General features: G+C 52.3%; 1 protein-coding gene across 5 annotated transcripts; it reads left to right on the top strand.

Moving 5' to 3' along the window:
- The first annotated feature begins 1,725 nt into the window (after nt 1-1,725).
- Nucleotides 1,726-16,501, top strand: MIER2 (MIER family member 2). 5 transcript variants are annotated; one of them, XM_066336166.1, is made up of 13 exons: nt 1,726-1,742; nt 5,742-5,829; nt 6,358-6,506; nt 6,985-7,110; nt 7,736-7,859; nt 8,500-8,609; nt 9,233-9,302; nt 10,088-10,254; nt 10,701-10,782; nt 10,875-10,969; nt 11,762-11,994; nt 12,908-13,044; nt 13,702-16,501. In XM_066336166.1, exons 1-13 carry the CDS (start codon nt 1,734-1,736, stop codon nt 14,175-14,177), a joined length of 1,866 nt encoding a protein of 621 aa, XP_066192263.1. In that variant the 5' UTR covers nt 1,726-1,733; the 3' UTR covers nt 14,178-16,501. The 5 variants fall into 5 exon arrangements, with proteins under 5 accessions (XP_066192263.1, XP_066192262.1, XP_066192265.1 ...); XM_066336165.1 differs by lacking the exon at nt 1,726-1,742 and having other exon boundaries at nt 5,358-5,829; XM_066336168.1 differs by lacking the exon at nt 1,726-1,742 and having other exon boundaries at nt 5,360-5,829; nt 11,762-11,865.
- Nucleotides 16,502-17,381: the final 880 nt, after the last annotated feature.

The raw sequence follows: 17,381 nt of genomic DNA, 5'->3' as shown, positions 1-17,381 counted from the left end.
CTGATTTAGGATGATGGCTTTGGCTCCAGGGCTGGGTGATGTGCTGCATTCAGAGCCTGGCTGCAGGATGTGCTGCCTGGTCATTCTGAGGACAGAAATCAATGTCCCGGGCAATGGAGGTGTCTCCTGAGAGGTGTTTCACTGCTCCCTCAGGGAAGTGCAGCTGCTCCAAGACACTCAGGCTGCAGTCAGTGCAAGCACTAAATGGAGAAGCAGAAGCTGGCAGGGACACTGCTCCAGGACAGACCCTCAATAACGAGTGGAGATCTAAACACCAGGCCTTGAGGCAAACCTCAGGTCCTGACCGAAATCCCCCGGCCTCTCTGCTTTTTGTGGCGACAGAACACCCGGACGCACTGCTGGGAGCAAAGCAGAAAGCAGCAGTTTTTGCAGACGTTTTTTCTGAAGCTGGAGATGAGGTTACTCTTTTTATTGAATAAACAGCATCTGCAAACTGTTAGTCCTTTGAGAAGAGCCAGACAGCTCTGAGCAAGGGAACAAAGGGCTGGTGAAGTGCTCTGGTTCTCAGCTCGAGGGCCACCACCACTTCAGAGGCACTTGATAACACTTTGCTTCCTGAGCTCAGAAGCGTGAGCAAAACCCAGCATGGAGCAAACTGCCAGGGTGGAGAGGCTGCTCCCAGAGACTGAGCACGAGGCCTCCGTGGGCACAGCCAGAGGCAGATCCGGGCACAGGCATTGGCGTGAGTAGGATGATGACCCACGGGATCTATCATATGTGAGATCTGGTGACAAATGTCCCTGTGCACCAAGTCACTGCACACCCCGAGGGAAGGATTGCCTCGCTGGCTCAGCCAGGAGTCCTTGAGGGATCAGGGAGTGTCTGAAGGGCTGTGGGGATGGAGTGGGGGCCTGGCAGGGCCATTCACTGCAGGAATTCATGGAGGTGGGTTCCTTTGTTGTGCTGGAGCATTGTTGTCTGGAAGCATGTGGTCATCAGCAGTTAAACAGAGCTGGAAAAACCCACCAGGCAGCTTGCACAAGTGCATCTCTGGGCTTTTGGAGCACAGCCACAGCAAGGAACGATGAGATAGTGGCTACAGCCCAGTCCTTGTGAGGTACAGACCCTTCTCTCAGGGCTCCAATTCTTATCTCCCTCTTTTGTGAACTCTAAATGACACGCAGTGACTTTTTATCAAGGGAGTGCTCAGTGAGGATCCCTGAAAGTATTTCCCGGAGGTTCAAGCTTCACGATACGTGAAGAAGGCTGGGGTTGTGAGCACGGTTTTCCCTCTGACCTGTGTGATCCCCAGTGTGTTCCTGCGGCCTGGAGGAGCTGGGGTCTGTCCCTGGGCCTTTCCACCGCCTGCCCCAGCTGAGAAACGGGGCACAGGGCTGCGGGGCCGGCACCGCCGCTCTAGGGGGGATTCATTTCCTTGAGGGGCCCTGCGGGGCTGGAGATGCGCGGCCTCACAGCGCCGGTCCCGGGGCGGCCCGGCCGGTACTCGGGAAGCACTGCTGCGGGCACCGGCAGCCTCCGCTCCACTCCCGTCCCTCCGTGCCGCTCCCTAGGGACGTCTCCGGGCGGTACCGGCGGGGCGGGACACGACCCGAGCGCTGACCCGAACCCGCACCGGCCCCGGCCGCGACTCCGGGACCCGAACCGGAGCCCCTCAGCCGGCCCCGGCCCAGGCCCCGCCCCCCGCCCGCCACAGCCAATCAGCGGCCGCCGCCGCATCCGGGCCCCGCGCCCCCTGCCGCTCGCGCTCGGCCATGGCGGAGGTGAGCGCGGAGCCGCCGCCGGGGTCGCGTCGGGCCCGGGGCCGTTCCCGGCCGGGCGGAGATACCGGGACCCCCGAGCCGCGGCTGCCCGGGGCCGCCCGGGGCCGCCGTCCTGCGGCAGCGGGGTGATGGGCCGGCGCGGGCCACCGGGGCGGGGGCCCTCGGGTCGAGGGACGCCGAGGCCCTGGGCGGCAGCGGGCCGAGGGGCGGGGGCGGGCCGGGGCCGGGGGGCGCCGGGGCCGGGCGGGGGGCGCCGGCGGGGGCGGCCGCGGGAAGGGGCCCCCGGGCGGGAGCCGCCGGGAGAACCGGGGCGGGCGGCGCCGGCGCGGGGACCCCCGAGGCCTGACCCGCGGCGGAGGGGCCCGGAGAGGGGCGTGAAGGGGCTTGGGGCCGGGGGCTGCGGGAGCGCGGGTGGAGAGGGCGGGCGGAAAGGCCCGGGGCAGAGCGGGCTGGGAGCCCCGGGGCTATGGCCCAGCAGAACCCGACAGCGCTGTGGGGTCGCTGAAGCCGGGGTCAGGGGTGTGGAGCTGTTGGAAGGGGCTCGCAGAGGCTCTCAGGTGAGAGGTGGCCTGAGCAGAGGGGGAACAGGGAGGTCAGGATCCTGGAGATGGCAGAAGGCTGCGGGACGTGTTGGGAACGGTTGGCTTGGGTGGCCAGGATGGTTCTCACCACCTTGCCTAGGGGCCAGAAGGCAAGGGGTCCAGCTGGGGACTCCCCACTGCCTCCCCAATTGCCATGTCGTGTTTGCCTTGGTGTCTTGTTTTTGGCTGAAATGTTTTTGCCATCGCTCCATCACCCTTTAAGGTGGTGATGCCATTGCCCATCGAGTCTTGCCATATCCCACAAATATCCTTGACCTGTTGTAATGGTTGTTGTGACACACGCACACTTCATTTCTGTGGTGTCACCCTCTTGGTGACCACAATATGGAAAAAGGGTGCTGGGTAGACTTTGGGGTTCTCTGTGGCAGGATCTCAGATTCCCCCTGGCTGTGACAGTGTCTTATCCAAGGGCAGGGCTTCTCTTCCACGGTATTTCAGCGTTCTCCATGAGGAAGGTGCTGCCTGTTTGCCCATCCACCATGCTTTGGCCTTTGGTGGAGCACCAAGGCTGTTGAATTCACTTGTGCCAAGGTGTTGTCTGGGCACATTGTTGGGCCAGAGTGCTCTCTTAGCACCCTACATGGCTCTGGTTCAGAGAGATCTGTCCAGGGAACATCCAGGAACTGTCACTGTCTCTTGGATGAGGTTTGCCTGTGGAGCATCTCAGCTGTGCCACTGATCTTCCTGAGCAGTGCAGAAGGTGGTCTGTGTATTGTGTCATCTGTTCATTCAGTGGTCTTTCAGAGATATAACTTACAGGACAAATCTATTTCCCTCCATGCTGCTTCCCTCTGGCTACAGCTGGAATTGGTGGAAAATGGCCCCATGGCCAAGGAGTGTGAACAAGGCAGAGGAAGCAGGAATGCTTCTTGCTGAATCTGAAATATGTGTTAGACTGGCTCAGGGAACTATGTTAGTTATTGAAGGGTAACACTGGAAAGAGAAATTTCTTTTTTTTTCCTCACTTTTTTGCAAGAGTGGTTTCATTCTGGAAGGTTTACTCAGGGTAGACACAACTGGCCTCACACTGGGAAATGACTTTGTCAGGGCAGAAAGCTCAGACTCTGCCTCTGCCCATGTTTCCTAAATGATGGCTGAGCTTCATTTCATGTGCTCAAAACCTTGAGTCCACACCTTAGGGCAAGCAGGAGTCACCCAGAAATACAGACATGAGAGTGAGTAGTTGACTAACGTCAGTGTAACTTCTGAGAGGAAAGTTACTCTTATGCCTGAGCAGCAGAAGCTGGCAAGAGGAAAACGGTGCTGGGGATGGCAAAGTGAGATTAAAGGAATTTAATCTCCATTTTTGCCCCCCAAGATTAAATGCTCCATGGGCATAGGAGCCAGTTTCTCACAGTGTACTGTGAGAATAACTGGAGTTCCCTGCTGCCACTTTTGATGGTGATGGAATCCCTCACCAGCAGCAGGAGCAGTGACACCCTGGCCCAGATCTGGTCTCTGTGTTTCTGGTTCATGCCATGCTCTTGCATTTCTGCCTCCTGTGTGGTCAGGCTGCACATACCTCACCTTCAGTCCAAGTAACTCCACATCCTGTGGCATTTGTCATCAGGACAGTCAGGAATATTCTGTCATCAGTTGCATTTTTAAGCCAGGCCTGCCTTTCTCTTCTGTTCCTTGTTTCTGTGATTTCTGGATTTGTGAATAATCTGAGAGATTGTTTATTTGGGGTTTAAATTTGGGCATGGAATGGGCCATTTGCTTGGTCTGTCACTTATTTCTTGTTTCCTCAGCCCCAGCACAGCAGTGCTGGTTATTCCATGGAGAAATCAGCATTCCCACGTGCTCTGTTGCTCTGTTACTGCTTGATTATCTACGGAATTGTCATGATGTTGTAGTGGCCAATCCTCCTGCTTTCAGCACCTGGTTATTAACAGGAGATCTCATTGTTCCTGAAGTATTCTTGACACCTTTTCAAGCCAGCCCATTTATGCCAAAAGCTTCAGTGTTTATTTTCAGAGGCCTCATTGTTCCCCAGGCAAGGAGGTGCCATTGATCTACAGATCATTGCCCAAAGCAGAGTGAGTTCTGCAGACTGTCCAAGACCTGGGGGGAGTAAGGATAGACCACACCCTTTCCTTGAAATCACTTTTTTGCTTGGAAGGATTTATCCAAGAGGTTTTTGTGCTTGGTCACATTCCAGCAGAGCCCAACAAAGCCACATTGACACTTTCCCGACTTACAGAGCCATTTCCCTGTATGACCATCCTCAAAATGGAGTCTGTCCCTTCTCCTTTCATCATCCCATAACTTCTCCCTTCTCTTTTCGTGTGTATGGTTGCAGGGCTCTGTCTGGAGCCAGAGTGATCTCTGGGGAGTTATCTTGGGGGATGATGGACTGGAGACACCTTCTTCTCTATTATGGGATTTCCAGTCTGTATGTTGATAGCTGGTAGAACTTAGAGCCCACAGTGTGTGGTGGCTTCTTTTGGTGAATGCTTTGTTGTTAGAGGATAGATTTTAATGTGAAGCTATACCGTGTTTTCTTAAATAAACTGTAAGAGGCTCCTATGGAAGACTGTAAATGTCCTGGTTCCAATGAAGTGAGGAATGATGGTGCACAGCTGAGATTGTTGAAGGTTGGGTATCCTACAGAGATGTCTGTGCTGGGGTCTGACTCTGGGATTTTCTTCTGCAGTCAGGTGCTGTCAGTGACCCAAAAGCTTTGGTTGTTTACCTGTTTGCTCCCTGCCTAGGCTGAACTTGATGAACAGCACTCCCCTGCACAGCAGCTTGAGGAGCAGCAGATGTTCTGTCTGGGTTGTTTTCCTCAGCCCATGCTGCTGCTTGAACTTGTGACTGAGCACCAAATGCCACCCCGCAGGTGCCTGTTCTGGGGCTCTGCCTGGCTCAGCCTCTCTCACCTCGCCTGTGCCACTCGTGCTCCTGCCACACTCCTTCTCTGCCTGCTCAGAGAAGTCTCTTTGCTCCTTCCCCTGAGCTCTTGGGTGCAGTGAGGCATCAGGGTGTTATGGCTGAAGGGTTGATTCCTAAAAATGCTGTGCTCAGACACAATGTGTGTGTTTAGAAAAACAGCTGAGGGTCCATGTCCTCCTTTTAAGTGAAGATGTAAACCAAGAAGGTCTGAGGTCTCAGACTGGTGGGAGGGATAAGTAGTGAGTGAAGTGCTGGAGGTAAAATGGATGGAATGGAAGGAAACACGTGGACTGAGGGGAGGGTGAGGAGGCCAGGAAGAACTTCTCAGTACACCCCACGAGCCCTTCTGACCAGCACAGTTCCTAGCACTGCCCTGTGGGGGTTTGGGAAACTTTTGCTTTGAACTTTAATAAATTGCATTTGCTGGTGGGATGAAATGGGTGGAAGGGTGTTGTGTTTTTTAGGAGAGATGTCTCAGCCATGTTTCTCTCTTTCCCTGCAGGCCTCTGTTGGCCGGCAGAGCCCGAGGGTGGTGGCATACCCAGCCCGTGGCCTATGTCCTGGAGAGCCCGCCCTTCAGAGCGCTGCAGGTACCTCAAGGCTCACATCCCTCTCTTTGTTGGGCTGGTTTCCAGTGGAAACAAAGTTACTGTCATCACCTCCCTTCTCCTTGCAACATCTCCCGAGCCTGTTGGTTGATTCCCATGCAGTTTGACAGAGGAGGAAAGGCTTAAAGATGCCAAAGCCTCCTAGAGGTGTCCGTTTGCCCATTCTTGGGTAAGGGGTGATTACCCTAAAAATGCCCCCAGGTGAAGGGAAGGCTGCAGTGTGTGCACACATGTTGTGACACCGGCAAATCCAGTGAGGAGCAAGATACAAATACTCAAAAAACCTTCAGATTCAGCTTCCAGTTGGTTGTGGGACTCAAATGTGCATAGAACCAGGCTTTGTGCTGATGAGTGACTGCTGCCAGTTGTGATCTCTGTTCCCCTCTGTTCTGCCTAATCTCTTCCTCTGGTTTATGTCTGCACACACAAAAGAAGGGGTCATCCGTGCCTTTGTTGCATCTCAAGATTTGGTCCGTGGTGGTGCTAGTGTCCAATTTCTGATCCCTGCAGTTGTGTCAATGGGCTCAGCTGATCATCGACTGAACCTGGCAGAGATCCTTTCCCAGAACTACGGTGTGAGGGAAGAAAGGGAGGAAGATGATACCCAGGAGAAGCAGAAATCTTTAGAAGAGCTGGAGAAGAGTTTCAGTGCCTCTCAGGTAAAGCAGAGGAGGGAAGGAAAATTACCTGGTGGATTTGCTTGTTTGCTGTGTGAATCTCTGACTTCAGCTGTGGGTCTTCCAATGGAGACCTCAGTGGAACACAAACTGTTCTTGGTGACAGGGAGTGTCTCTTCAGGCCAGGCACAAGACTGGTACAGGGATTTGCTCATCCCCTTCCTCTGCTTAAATACCATTATGCTGTCTGGCATCTTTCACCTGTTTGAAGTCTAGAATAAAAGATAAATGTATTTTAAAAATACCCAAGACTATATTGCTTTGGGGTGAAAGTTCTTGGCTTTTCCATACCTTCGAGAGGGACAGGTTACAGTGGGTCCCAACAGTGTCACCTGGGGCTGCTCAGAGCCCCCAGAGGAGCAGAGTTGCCCTGACTGCCTGTGCCTGTCCGTGTTCCAGCTGCTCTGGTGCTCTCGTGGTTGTTCTCTTCCTGATGCAGCTTTGTCCTCCTCTTGCTCAGAGCAGTGAAATGCCATTTGAGGAGCTGCTCGCACTGTATGGCTATGAGGCATCTGATCCCATCTCGGAGCAGGACAGCGAGAGCAATGACATCACTCCCAACCTCCCTGATATGACTCTGGATAAGGTGAGAGCAGCTTTCTGCCTGGGTGTCTGCACAGGTTGGTGAGGTTACCCCCCATTTCAGAGGGGTGGGAAGGGGCCTGCCTAGTTCTGGTGTCCCAGTGAGGAGCACCAGGTGCAGAAACGTGAATGTGAAGTGTTTAGAGAAGGGAGAAAGGATATCTTTTTCATAATGTGAAAACTCTGTATGGAACTTTGGTTACAAGTATTTGCACATGGATTTGGGTGTGTGAAGAGCCAGGGAAAGTTCGTATCTTTCCAGGTGAAGCTGTGGCTCCTCCTGTTCTAGCCAAACAGGAGGTTTTGAGGGGGTTGGGTTTTTTCTTTCCTCCTCTATCAGGGTCTTTGGGATGTTTGCTGTGAGTGGAGCTCTATAGAAAGTGATGCTTGCTCACACTCTCTGGCTTCCATAGAAAGCCACTCATGACACTTGTTAAAGTGCTTCCAGGGAAAATAGTCTGGGTGTGGTGGGAGTGTGTGAATCTGTCTTTGGACAAGCTGTGGGAGGGTGAGGAGATCTGTGGATGTGGCCACTGTTGGCCAGAAATGCTTTTACTCTAAGCCTCACTCCCCATCGTGTATTTTTTTTAATTTAAAAATATTTTTCACTTTCTTGTTGTTGTTAAAAGGAACAAATAGCGAAGGATTTGCTTTCAGGGGAAGAAGAGGAGGAGACACAATCTTCAGCTGACGATCTGACTCCATCCGTCACGTCCCACGATGCATCGGACTTATTCCCGAACCAGCCTGGCTGTATGTGTCACTAGTTCCTGCTGTTCACTTTTGCATATGATGTGCAGGGGAGGGTGAGAATGGTTCTCTTAATTTTGTCAGTCTCCTGACATCAGATTTTCCACTTTTCCTCCTGGGGACTGTCTGCGTGGCAGAGGCGTTACCGGGCTTTGGGTAGGACAGGACAGCGCGTTGATGAGCAGTGGGATGAGGGGAGAATTGTCTTGAGCTGTAACTCAGAATACTGAGAGAGTGGGAATTGTTTTGCTGCCTGCTGTAATTGCAGTCTGAAAGATCAGTACCTCATCTGACATCTCTGCAAGTGAATAAATTGAGTAGTAGTAGTGGAGTGATGTATTGTGGCAGTTCCTAAATACTGGAATATGTGGGAAGCCAAAGCACGTGACAGGGACTCAGCATGAAGTGGTGTTATTTCTTCTGCTGTCTTGCAATATTATGGAGTCTGAGCTCCCCAGGTTGGCCATCCATGTGGCAAGTGTGCAAATTTTTTTACTTAAGTGAAAAAATTAAAATACAGGTAAGTTGTCACTGTAGACCATGCTGAAAGAGACTTTAGGACAGAAAATGAAGGGAAGGAGAGGGAACGTAAAGGAATCAAATAAAAAATTCCTAACTACAGATCTTTTCCTTTCCCACAAAGCAAACCACTTCCTTGCTGATGAAGACAAAGAGCCATGTTCATCTCCATGTGCTTCCTCCATGGCTGAGGACTCAGAGGTGGATTCCATCCCATCCAATGAGTGTAAGAAGGTAAATGACTTGAATGCATTGGGAAGGGGGGCTCCTGAGTTTGGAAAATGCATGACACCAAAGCACTGTGTTATTTCCCCAACTGGCTTCTTGATGCCTTGCATTTTGTGGACAGCAGTGGCAGATGTGGGTTACAAGAGGGGTTTTTAATACAATCTCAGAATTATCTTCTGCCTCAGATAAGGGAAATCTGTTGTGCCTTGGTGAATTAAACCTGCAGCCTGTAGCCCTATAAAGATGTGATGTTGTACAGTATTCCCAGCAGGATTTACTGAAGGGGGACCATCTTTCTAAACAGAGGAGCAGGCTTCCAAATTCATCCTGGCTGTGAAGGTTGCAGGAGAACTTCTGCATTGCTTTATTTCCAACCTTAGCTGCTTGCCATAGATCTTTTACATTAAAACTATGTAAATGCTGAAGGTCCCCACAGTATCATCTGGTTGGTAATAAATCTTCTTAGTTACCCTATAAAATAGTCAGGATTCGCTAGAAATAATAGTGACAGAGGGGGCTACCAGTAAATAAATCAGCCTTGTAGTGGTGTAGTCCCTAAATCATGAAGTACAGCCTGCATGGAGCATTTTCCATTTCAATTTTCTCATCTCTCTGTTGTGGGATTTCAGGAGATCATGGTTGGACCTCAGTACCAGGCCACTGTTCCCATCCTCCGCTTAAACAGGCACAGGCAAAAAGGTAAGGCAGCCTCTTCTTTGTGCCTAATTTGGGTGTAGGGCTGCTGACAGGGGGATTTGGGGGGCCCTAGATCACCAGTCCTGCTCTGTATCTCCAGGCTTGGCAACTTTCAGTGCTGACATTGAGATTTACTGGCTGAAACAAGCCCAAGTTAATAGGGCTGGGAACACAGGTACAGAATTGGTGAGGCTCGTTGAGAACTGGGTTGGTGTGACAGGTTTGCAGGAGGGGGTCTCAGCTGTAGCCAAAGAGAAGGAACACCCATCAGGGGATGTTCTGATTTATTCTCTCTGATACCTTCCTTAAGTAGTGAGTTAGTGTCATTCAGTGCTCCCTGGAGGTGATCTGTTCCTGATTTTGGGATGTCTGCTGATTAGACAGAGGTGCCTTGATTTGCAGATTGTGTCCAATAATGAGTGCAGTACGAGTGCCAGCTTGTTGAGCTTCTGGACAAGAAAGCTAAAACAGTCTTTATTTGCCAGGATTAATCAATCAAAACAGCAATCTTTGAGAATATGATAACAAAAACTATGTCAGCCAACCTTTCTGAAACAATGGAAGCAAGCTGAACCTGTGCCAATGGCCCTAAAAGAGAAATAAAGAGCTTATCTGCCTGCAAAATCAGGAGGGAAAATGCAGTGCCTTGAGAGATGTTCCTCATCTCTCTAGTGCCGAGTTGGAGTACCGAGCAAAGATTTCCTCCCTCCTCTGTCTCCCCCATGCATATCCGTGCAGACCACTTCTCAAAAAGCAGCAGAATTCTCTGTTTGATTATCTTATTTCAGTGCTTTTTCTGTTAGCCTATGAGAATGAAGATCAGCTGCTTTGGGACCCAAACATCCTCCCCGAGAGGGAGGTGGAAGAGTTCCTGTACCGCGCCGTGAAGCGGCAGTGGGACGAGCTGTCCGGCAGCAGCCTGCCAGAGGGAGAGGTGGTCAAAGACAACGAGCAGGTGAGCTCAGGGCCTCCTGCAGCCCACACAGACCCAGGTGGTGCTGGCCCAGCAGTGCCACATTCCCTACAGAGGTCAGGTTGAGCTCAAATTCCAGTGATCCTCATGGATAAGCGAGGGTGTGTGCCCAGCTGCGGTCTGGGGAGGTTGGTTGCCCTCCCGTTGGGAAAGCTGGAAAAGTCAGCAGACCAACCCTTTCAGAGCAGCTGTGTTTACTTCATGCTAGCCAGGTTAGATTCTGGTGGAACTGCATCTGTTGAGTCCCAGGGTTTGTAATCCAGTGCCTTAAAATGTGGGGTAATATCTGCTGGTGGTCAAGCTGGGGTTGGCAGCGAGGTGGCTCCTGGGAAATAGAAGTTCTACAAGACAAATGTGAGTCATGAGCAGGCTGGTTTGTGGTGTGATGCTCAGGTATGTGCTGTGAGTGATATTTTTTTGTTTCCCAGGCTTTGTATGAGCTGGTGAAATGCAACTTCAATGCAGAAGAGGCACTGCGGAGGTTACGATTCAACGTGAAGGTTATCAGAGGTGAGGAACCTCCCCTTATTCGGCTTCATCAAGGCACATGCAACTCTTTCTAGATTCTGCACATCTCCTCCAACTCTTTCTTTCTGCTGCAGATGAGCTTTGTGCCTGGAGCGAGGAAGAATGTAGAAATTTTGAACATGGCTTTAGGGTCCATGGGAAAAACTTCCACCTTATCCAAGCAAACAAGGTAAGGCTGCTCCCCCCAGGTGAGGAGCAGGGGAAGGAGGCAGGTGCTTGGGCACCAGAGGTGTGCTCTGGGCCTCGGCTGACACAGGGAGTTCAGGATGGCCGAGTTCCAATCCCAGGCTTTGTGTTGACTCATGCCAGCAGGTGATGGGCTGTTCACTGCCCTGCTCTGCCTTATTTTCCAGGTGGGAGAAGTCACAAACACCACTGACCTGCATGAGTGATGTCAGTTAATTACTGATTAGCCCTTTCTGGAGTCTCAAAAGTTCTTTCCAAACTCTCAGCCCTTGCAGTACTTCTGTGAATGAGTGAGTTGAGCATGTGGATGTTTCGTAAAGTCCCCTGGGGTCCTCTAGAATGGCAAGATGCTGTTGTAGGGAGAGCTGGGCCCCGGGACATGCTGCTGTGCTGGGAGTTGGCAGAACCAGAGAGTCCAGTTCTACCACTGGTTAAATGTAGGCATGTTGACGCTGGCCAGTGACAATGGATGCAGGTTTGCTCTCTCTGCTAAGTGTGCTGCTGCTGGAAGTGCAGGAAAGTCCTGCACGAGTGTGTGTGGCCCACAGGGGTCTGTGACAACAGCTGTGTGCTGTGGGGAGTTCTTTTCTCTGGCCACCTCGGAAACCTCAGTACTGTGCTTCTGTTCTGCAGCAATGTGTCCATAGCGATGTAAATCACTGTAATGCACTTTTAATTTTCTGTGCTGGTTAAATGGGAAAAAAAAAATAGCTCCTTGCTCCAGGAGATGCACCTGGATGAGGATGGATGTCCTGACTGGGGTGTTTCTCCTCAGGTCCGCACCCGGTCGGTGGGCGAGTGCGTGGAGTATTACTACATGTGGAAAAAATCAGAGCGCTATGACTACTTCACTCAGCAGACTCGTCTAGGAAGGAAGAAGTACGTCCTCCACCCTGGAGCCACGTGCGTGGAATATTCTCACACTAAAATTAGTAATATTAACCTCCCAGTGAAGATTCCTGCTGCAAAGCACCTCCGCTTAACAGACTGCGCTTTCTTCTCCAGAAGGTTTCTCGGGTGGGAGGATGGAGGGATGCACGGGGTGTTCTCAGAGCACAAACACTGAGTTGGTGTGGGGAGGGAAGATAAAAGAATTGTTTGCTTGGATGTGGACTTTCTCGTCCTTTTCTGTGTGTTGAAAGTAGCTTTGTTGCAGAAAAGCATCCACAAAAGACTGGGGACAGGGATTCAGAGCTGACTTCCGTGAAAGAACTCAGTTTGATGAGGTTTTGGGAAAGGAGCTTTTTAATTTCAAAATGCACTTATTTCTGGTGGTTTGGAACCGGAATTAATTTCCCTTTGAGGCAAATTCTTCCCTTTGAAATGTATGCTAATTACAGAAGGTACTTCTCAAAATACACCTTTTCAAAAAGGTTGAAACGGAAATCTCTTAATAGGTCAAAATGAAATATTGAAGCTGAATCAATTAAAAACATCAGATGAAGGCTTAGATTTTTTTTTTTTTTAAATTCTGATGCAAGACAGGAAAATACCTGAAATCTTAAATCTTCCCAGCATAGGAAAATATGTTCTTATCATTTGCTCCTTGCTGGCACTCTGAGGACCCACTGCAGTCATTCCATGAAACTGGGTGTTCTCTGGGTGTTAGACCATGTATTTATTTCCCTTTGGAATGGGCTGAGGCTCACAGAACTGGGGCAGAGCTCTTTAGGAAGCTGGAGAGCTCATTTTGGTTTATCACAGGCTGGTCTTGGCCACACTGTGTTACCTGAGATCACTTCCTCAGGGCAGGGTCTAAACCAGGCTCTGCAGAGCAGGGAGGGATGGACACTCTTTCCAGTCATGTCTCTACAGTCCCATTGCTTTATTTGTTGATGGGTTTTAATCCCAGTCACCCTTTCTCCTGCCTGCATCTCTCTGCTTAGCAGGTGGTGGCAAGGCTCTCTCTCTTTCCCCACAGGGATTTCACTGACAATGACCTCGATGGGGTTGAAGTGGAAAACACAAATCGTTCTCGGAGCTCCCCACCAATTCCCTCTGCAACTGGCTGCCTGGATGCTCACTTTGGTCAAGATCAAATAGCAATTGAGAGCACAGGTAATTCCTTTTTGTCGTTCTGCCATGGGGTTTTGGTGTCAGAAGAGTCTTGCCTGTCTCTGCATTGGCCAAGGATGACTGTAAAACAATTGTTCCTGTGTTGGGCTTGGAGGGATGGCCTAGGTCATCCCCAAAACAAAAGGATTATTCACTGAGCACCTGAGTGAGGTGCTTCCAAAGCACTGACACTGCTGACACTGGCAGCTCCTCCGGAGGCTGGCTTAAGGCCCCAGGAGTCAGGTGCAAGTTGCTTTCACACAGAGCTGGCTGTGAGAAGATCTGCAGGGAGCCCAACATAGGTTCATTTCCTCACTGTCCTCCCGCAGATGAAAGCTTTGTGTGGGCAGCTCCCAGGGGTTGTTGGCACGAGGGGATTGGATTTAGGGTTTGGCTTATCTTGCAGTGTGTCTGTGAGGTTTCCTTTAATTTCCATAGAAACACTGATGGCCTCCCATCTGCTGTCGGCATCTTGCCTTCCCTCGGTACGCGCTGGCAGGGGAGATCTTGGTTGCTGTAATAAAGAAACCCTTGTGCCATCAAACAAATACTGTCAGGGTTAGGTGGGACTGATCCGAGTGTTTGGGCGTGGTGGACTCACTGTGGCTTTCTCTCCCTTGCTGTGTCCCCCTCTCTTCCTCGCTGTGCCCACCCGAGCAGAGCCCCTGAGTGTGGAGAGCACAGCCTGCAGCCTGGGCAGCATCAGCGAGTCGGGGCAGGGCTACGAGTGCAGCACCCCCTCGGAGACAAACTGCTCCTTTGACCCCTCGGAGGAGACGTCCTCGGGCGCTGTCCCTGTGCCCTGCCAACGCCACACTGTCACCTCCTCTGAGCCAGAGCTCTTCGCTTTGCCGCCCGCGGGACCAGGACTGGCAGAGAAGCAGGAGACGTTGCAGAACTCTGGTGAGACAATAACCATGGACTTCACTCTCCCTGCAGACATTAACGAGGGGTTGCCTTTAATTGCTGGCCCCGTGGATTTGGACAGAGACCCTGAGGCAGTGGTGGCCCCTGCGCAAGTGTCCTTATCGGTCACAGATTTCGGTCTCATTGGCATCGGAGATGTAAATACTTTCCTGACTGCTCATCAGGCTTGCCCAGCACCTGTGGCTCGGTCAGAGCCTCTGTCACAGTGAGAGTCTCCAGTCACAAATTTGTCACAGACCCAGCAAGGACTTTGACCTGACTGAGTGAAATTCTGGAACTTCTGCTGTCCTGTAGGGACAGTTTGGAGCTGTTGGTCAGAATCCGTCTTTCCATCCTCCTTGATCCAAGGCTACAGTGAAACCAAACACCTTTCTGCTCCAGTGTATCCTGACACAATCAAAGTGCAAAGTGGTGGCTGGCTTTCCTGGCTGGGGAGGTCCATCACCCCCCTCCTAACGCTGACCACGTGTCACCACAGGTGATGCCAGTCTGCTCAGTGAGTCCCAGCCTCAGGACAGGGGACGTGTCCCTTGGCCCCAGTGGGACAGTCTGAGGGCAGAGGTGCTTTGAGAAGAGGGATGTGTCACCATCATGGTGAGGGTGCAGTCTGGGGGTACAAGAGTTTGGGAGGGCTGCAGGGCAGTTTCCTGCAGGGATGGGCACGGCAATGCCAAGGGAGGCTGACGAGTCTTGGCCCTTCTCCCACGGGCAGCGTGTTGCAGTAGGAGCCACTCACCCTGTCCTTCTCCCAGCAGCCATGGGTTTTAACAGGCAGGCACAAGCTGCCTCCCCCTCCAGCAGCCACGTGTTCCTGACTCTTCACCAGCTGCAGGTGGGACGTGGCCTGGCCCAGCCCTTGGGCTGAAGTGTCAAGTCTAGGAAAGGGATGCTGTGTGTGCAGCAGCATTGTGTGCACTCGAGTGCTTCTCACCTTCCTGTGCAGTGCTGGGCCAGGGAGAACTTCTGTGGGGAGTAACAGGAGTTTCTAGACTGACAGAGGGATGCTGGCCCAGAGCTCTGGTGCTGCTGCTGGCAGGGGATGACCTGTTCTTCACTGAGCCACAATGTGAGAGGGTAAAATGCAGGTGAAAACACCTGTAACTTCCCAGTTTGTCCCAACAATTTGTCAGCAGAGGGAGGAGGTTGTTTAGCTCCCAGGGTGTGAAGCCTGGGATGTGGGTGCTAGCACAGTCCCAGCCAGGGGAGCAGAACATTCCTGCTCCACACCATCCCTGAGCATGCCTGCCCTTCCCTGTGTCACAAAACAGGCTGTTCTGAGAGGAAAGTGTGTCTTTTCTGCCGTGTCCAGGGAGGTGCCAGGTGCTGTGCAGAGCCACGGGAGCCTGTCCTTGGGTGTGCTGGAATCCAAAGCTGCTTCACTTCCCAGCTGTGTTCCAGGTCTGGGATTGGCCACTGGCTCAATGTGTTCTCATTGCTCATTTTCCATGCAGGGAATGCTCTCCACTCACCTGCTGGGCAAGGCTGTGTTAGAGACAGTCCTTTTCTCCAGCTGTGTTCTGCAGCTGGGGAGGGGCTTGGGTTGAGTGTTTTTGCTTGCTTTGGTAGAGGCCTTGGGCTGTGATTGTGCACTTGGCTCTGCTGCCAGTGGATTTGGCAGGTACCTAAACCCACAAGCCTGCATCATCCTTTCACCTGGCCCTGAGAATTTGTGCCCAGCCCTGCAGTAGGAGCAATGGGGACAGCATCAAACAGCTCCATGCCAAAACAGGATTAGACTTTGTCTCATCTCCTAAGCCCCAGATCTGGTTTGTGTGCTTTAGCAGGGGTTTGCTTTGGTCCCCAGCACTGTGCTGGGAGGTGCTGAGCCCCAGGCACGTGCAGCTGCCTTCACCTGGCATGGCTTGGTCAGCCAGATGTGGTGGACAGAGGCCTCCCCTCCAGTTGCTCCTGGCTGCTGGGAACAGAAAGCAAACACAAGTGCCTGCTCCGCAGTGGGACTGCCCAGGCTGTGATTCCCCTTTTCTGGGGGTGAGAGGAAGCTCCTTGGCTGAAGGGAGAGGAGGAGGCAGGGTGAGAGCACAGGCAGCCCTCCCAGGGAGGGCCGGGCCCTGGCATCTCCTCCATCGCCTGAGAACAGTCTTAGTTTTCCTGAAACCATTTTTTCTTTTGGTTTATTTCAAGCCCTAGTGAAAGGAGAGGGGAGCTGGCTGAGGCAGAAATCTCTTTATGTCCTTCAGTGTTGTTTACAGATTTGCATGGGGTCTCTCAGTATGAGTGGGCGCTTTTCTCACATAACTTTGAGGAAGAGGGGTGAAAAAGGCTGGGACAGGGAGGGGGAGTCACTGAGGGAGAAGGTTTTTTTCTGGGTTTTTTATTTTTTTTTTTTTTTATTTTTTTTTTTATTTTTTTTGTTGGGTTTTCTTTTTTCCTTCTTACAAAGCACATTCACTTTGAGCCGCTCCCAATGCTGGACTCTTTTCTCCCTTGCCCCCCAGCCCTACACTGTGAAGTGACACTGCCTTGAAGACCCCTCACCGTTATTTATTTAATTAAAAACCTAATTTGAAAGTGAGCCGGAAGTCTGTCTTCCTTTTGGAGGTCAAGATGCAACAGTCCAGTGTATAATGATGGCAAAGCAAGAATAGGAGTCCCTGCCCTCCACAAGTGCTCTCCTCCAGGCAGGGCAGGCAGGATGCCCTGTGCTAGGGATACCATCCCAGAGTTTTTTCTGCCCAGTGCTGCAGATGGAGGGAGCTGTTTGTTGCCCTTGCAGGTGCCCCAAGTCCTCTAAAACCCAGCCAGTGCCAGGTCTGGGGTGTTGAGAGACAGGGGTGCATCCAAACTTCAACCAGAAAAAGCTCCTGGAGGGAAGAGGAGTGTTCCTGGAAATATTGTGTTTCCCCACAGCCTCTCTGTTCCGTCACACTCCTTAAATTCTCTTCTCCTGCTTGTGCCTGGCTCTGGCTGCCTGTCCCGGGGCCCCGAAGGCTGCAGCCCCCGGCTCTGCCCCGCAGAGATGGGTACAAGGGTGGGCACAGCCCAGGGCAGGAAGAACGGGAGCGGCTTTCCCCCATCTTCGAGGCCCCGAGGAGCAGCGAGAACCGCGGGTGTGCTTGGAGCCTTCTGCTGGGACCACGGTTCCTCACCTCCGTTGCATCGTTTGACACGAAACGGTGTTTTCCGCCCTGTGTGACCCGAACGCTGTTCTCGAGGCGGTGAGAGCATCAGGACCGGATCCCCTGGGCTCTGCAGGCCCTCGGGGGTGGGTCGGGGCTGGATTCCGCATCCCTCCGGGGGAGGGTCGGGGCTGGATTCCGCATCCCTCCGGGAGAGGGTCGGGGCGGGATTCCGCATCCCTCCAGGGATGGGTCGGGGCTGGATTCCGCATCCCTCCGGGCTCCGGGGGTGGGTCGGGGCCGGATTCCGCAGCCCCCCGAGCTCCAGGGATGGAT

The sequence above is a fragment of the Sylvia atricapilla genome, chromosome 26 (assembly GCF_009819655.1).
Source record: "Sylvia atricapilla isolate bSylAtr1 chromosome 26, bSylAtr1.pri, whole genome shotgun sequence".
Classification (NCBI taxonomy): domain Eukaryota; kingdom Metazoa; phylum Chordata; class Aves; order Passeriformes; family Sylviidae; genus Sylvia; species Sylvia atricapilla.
This window is presented reverse-complemented; position numbering and strand designations above follow the sequence as displayed.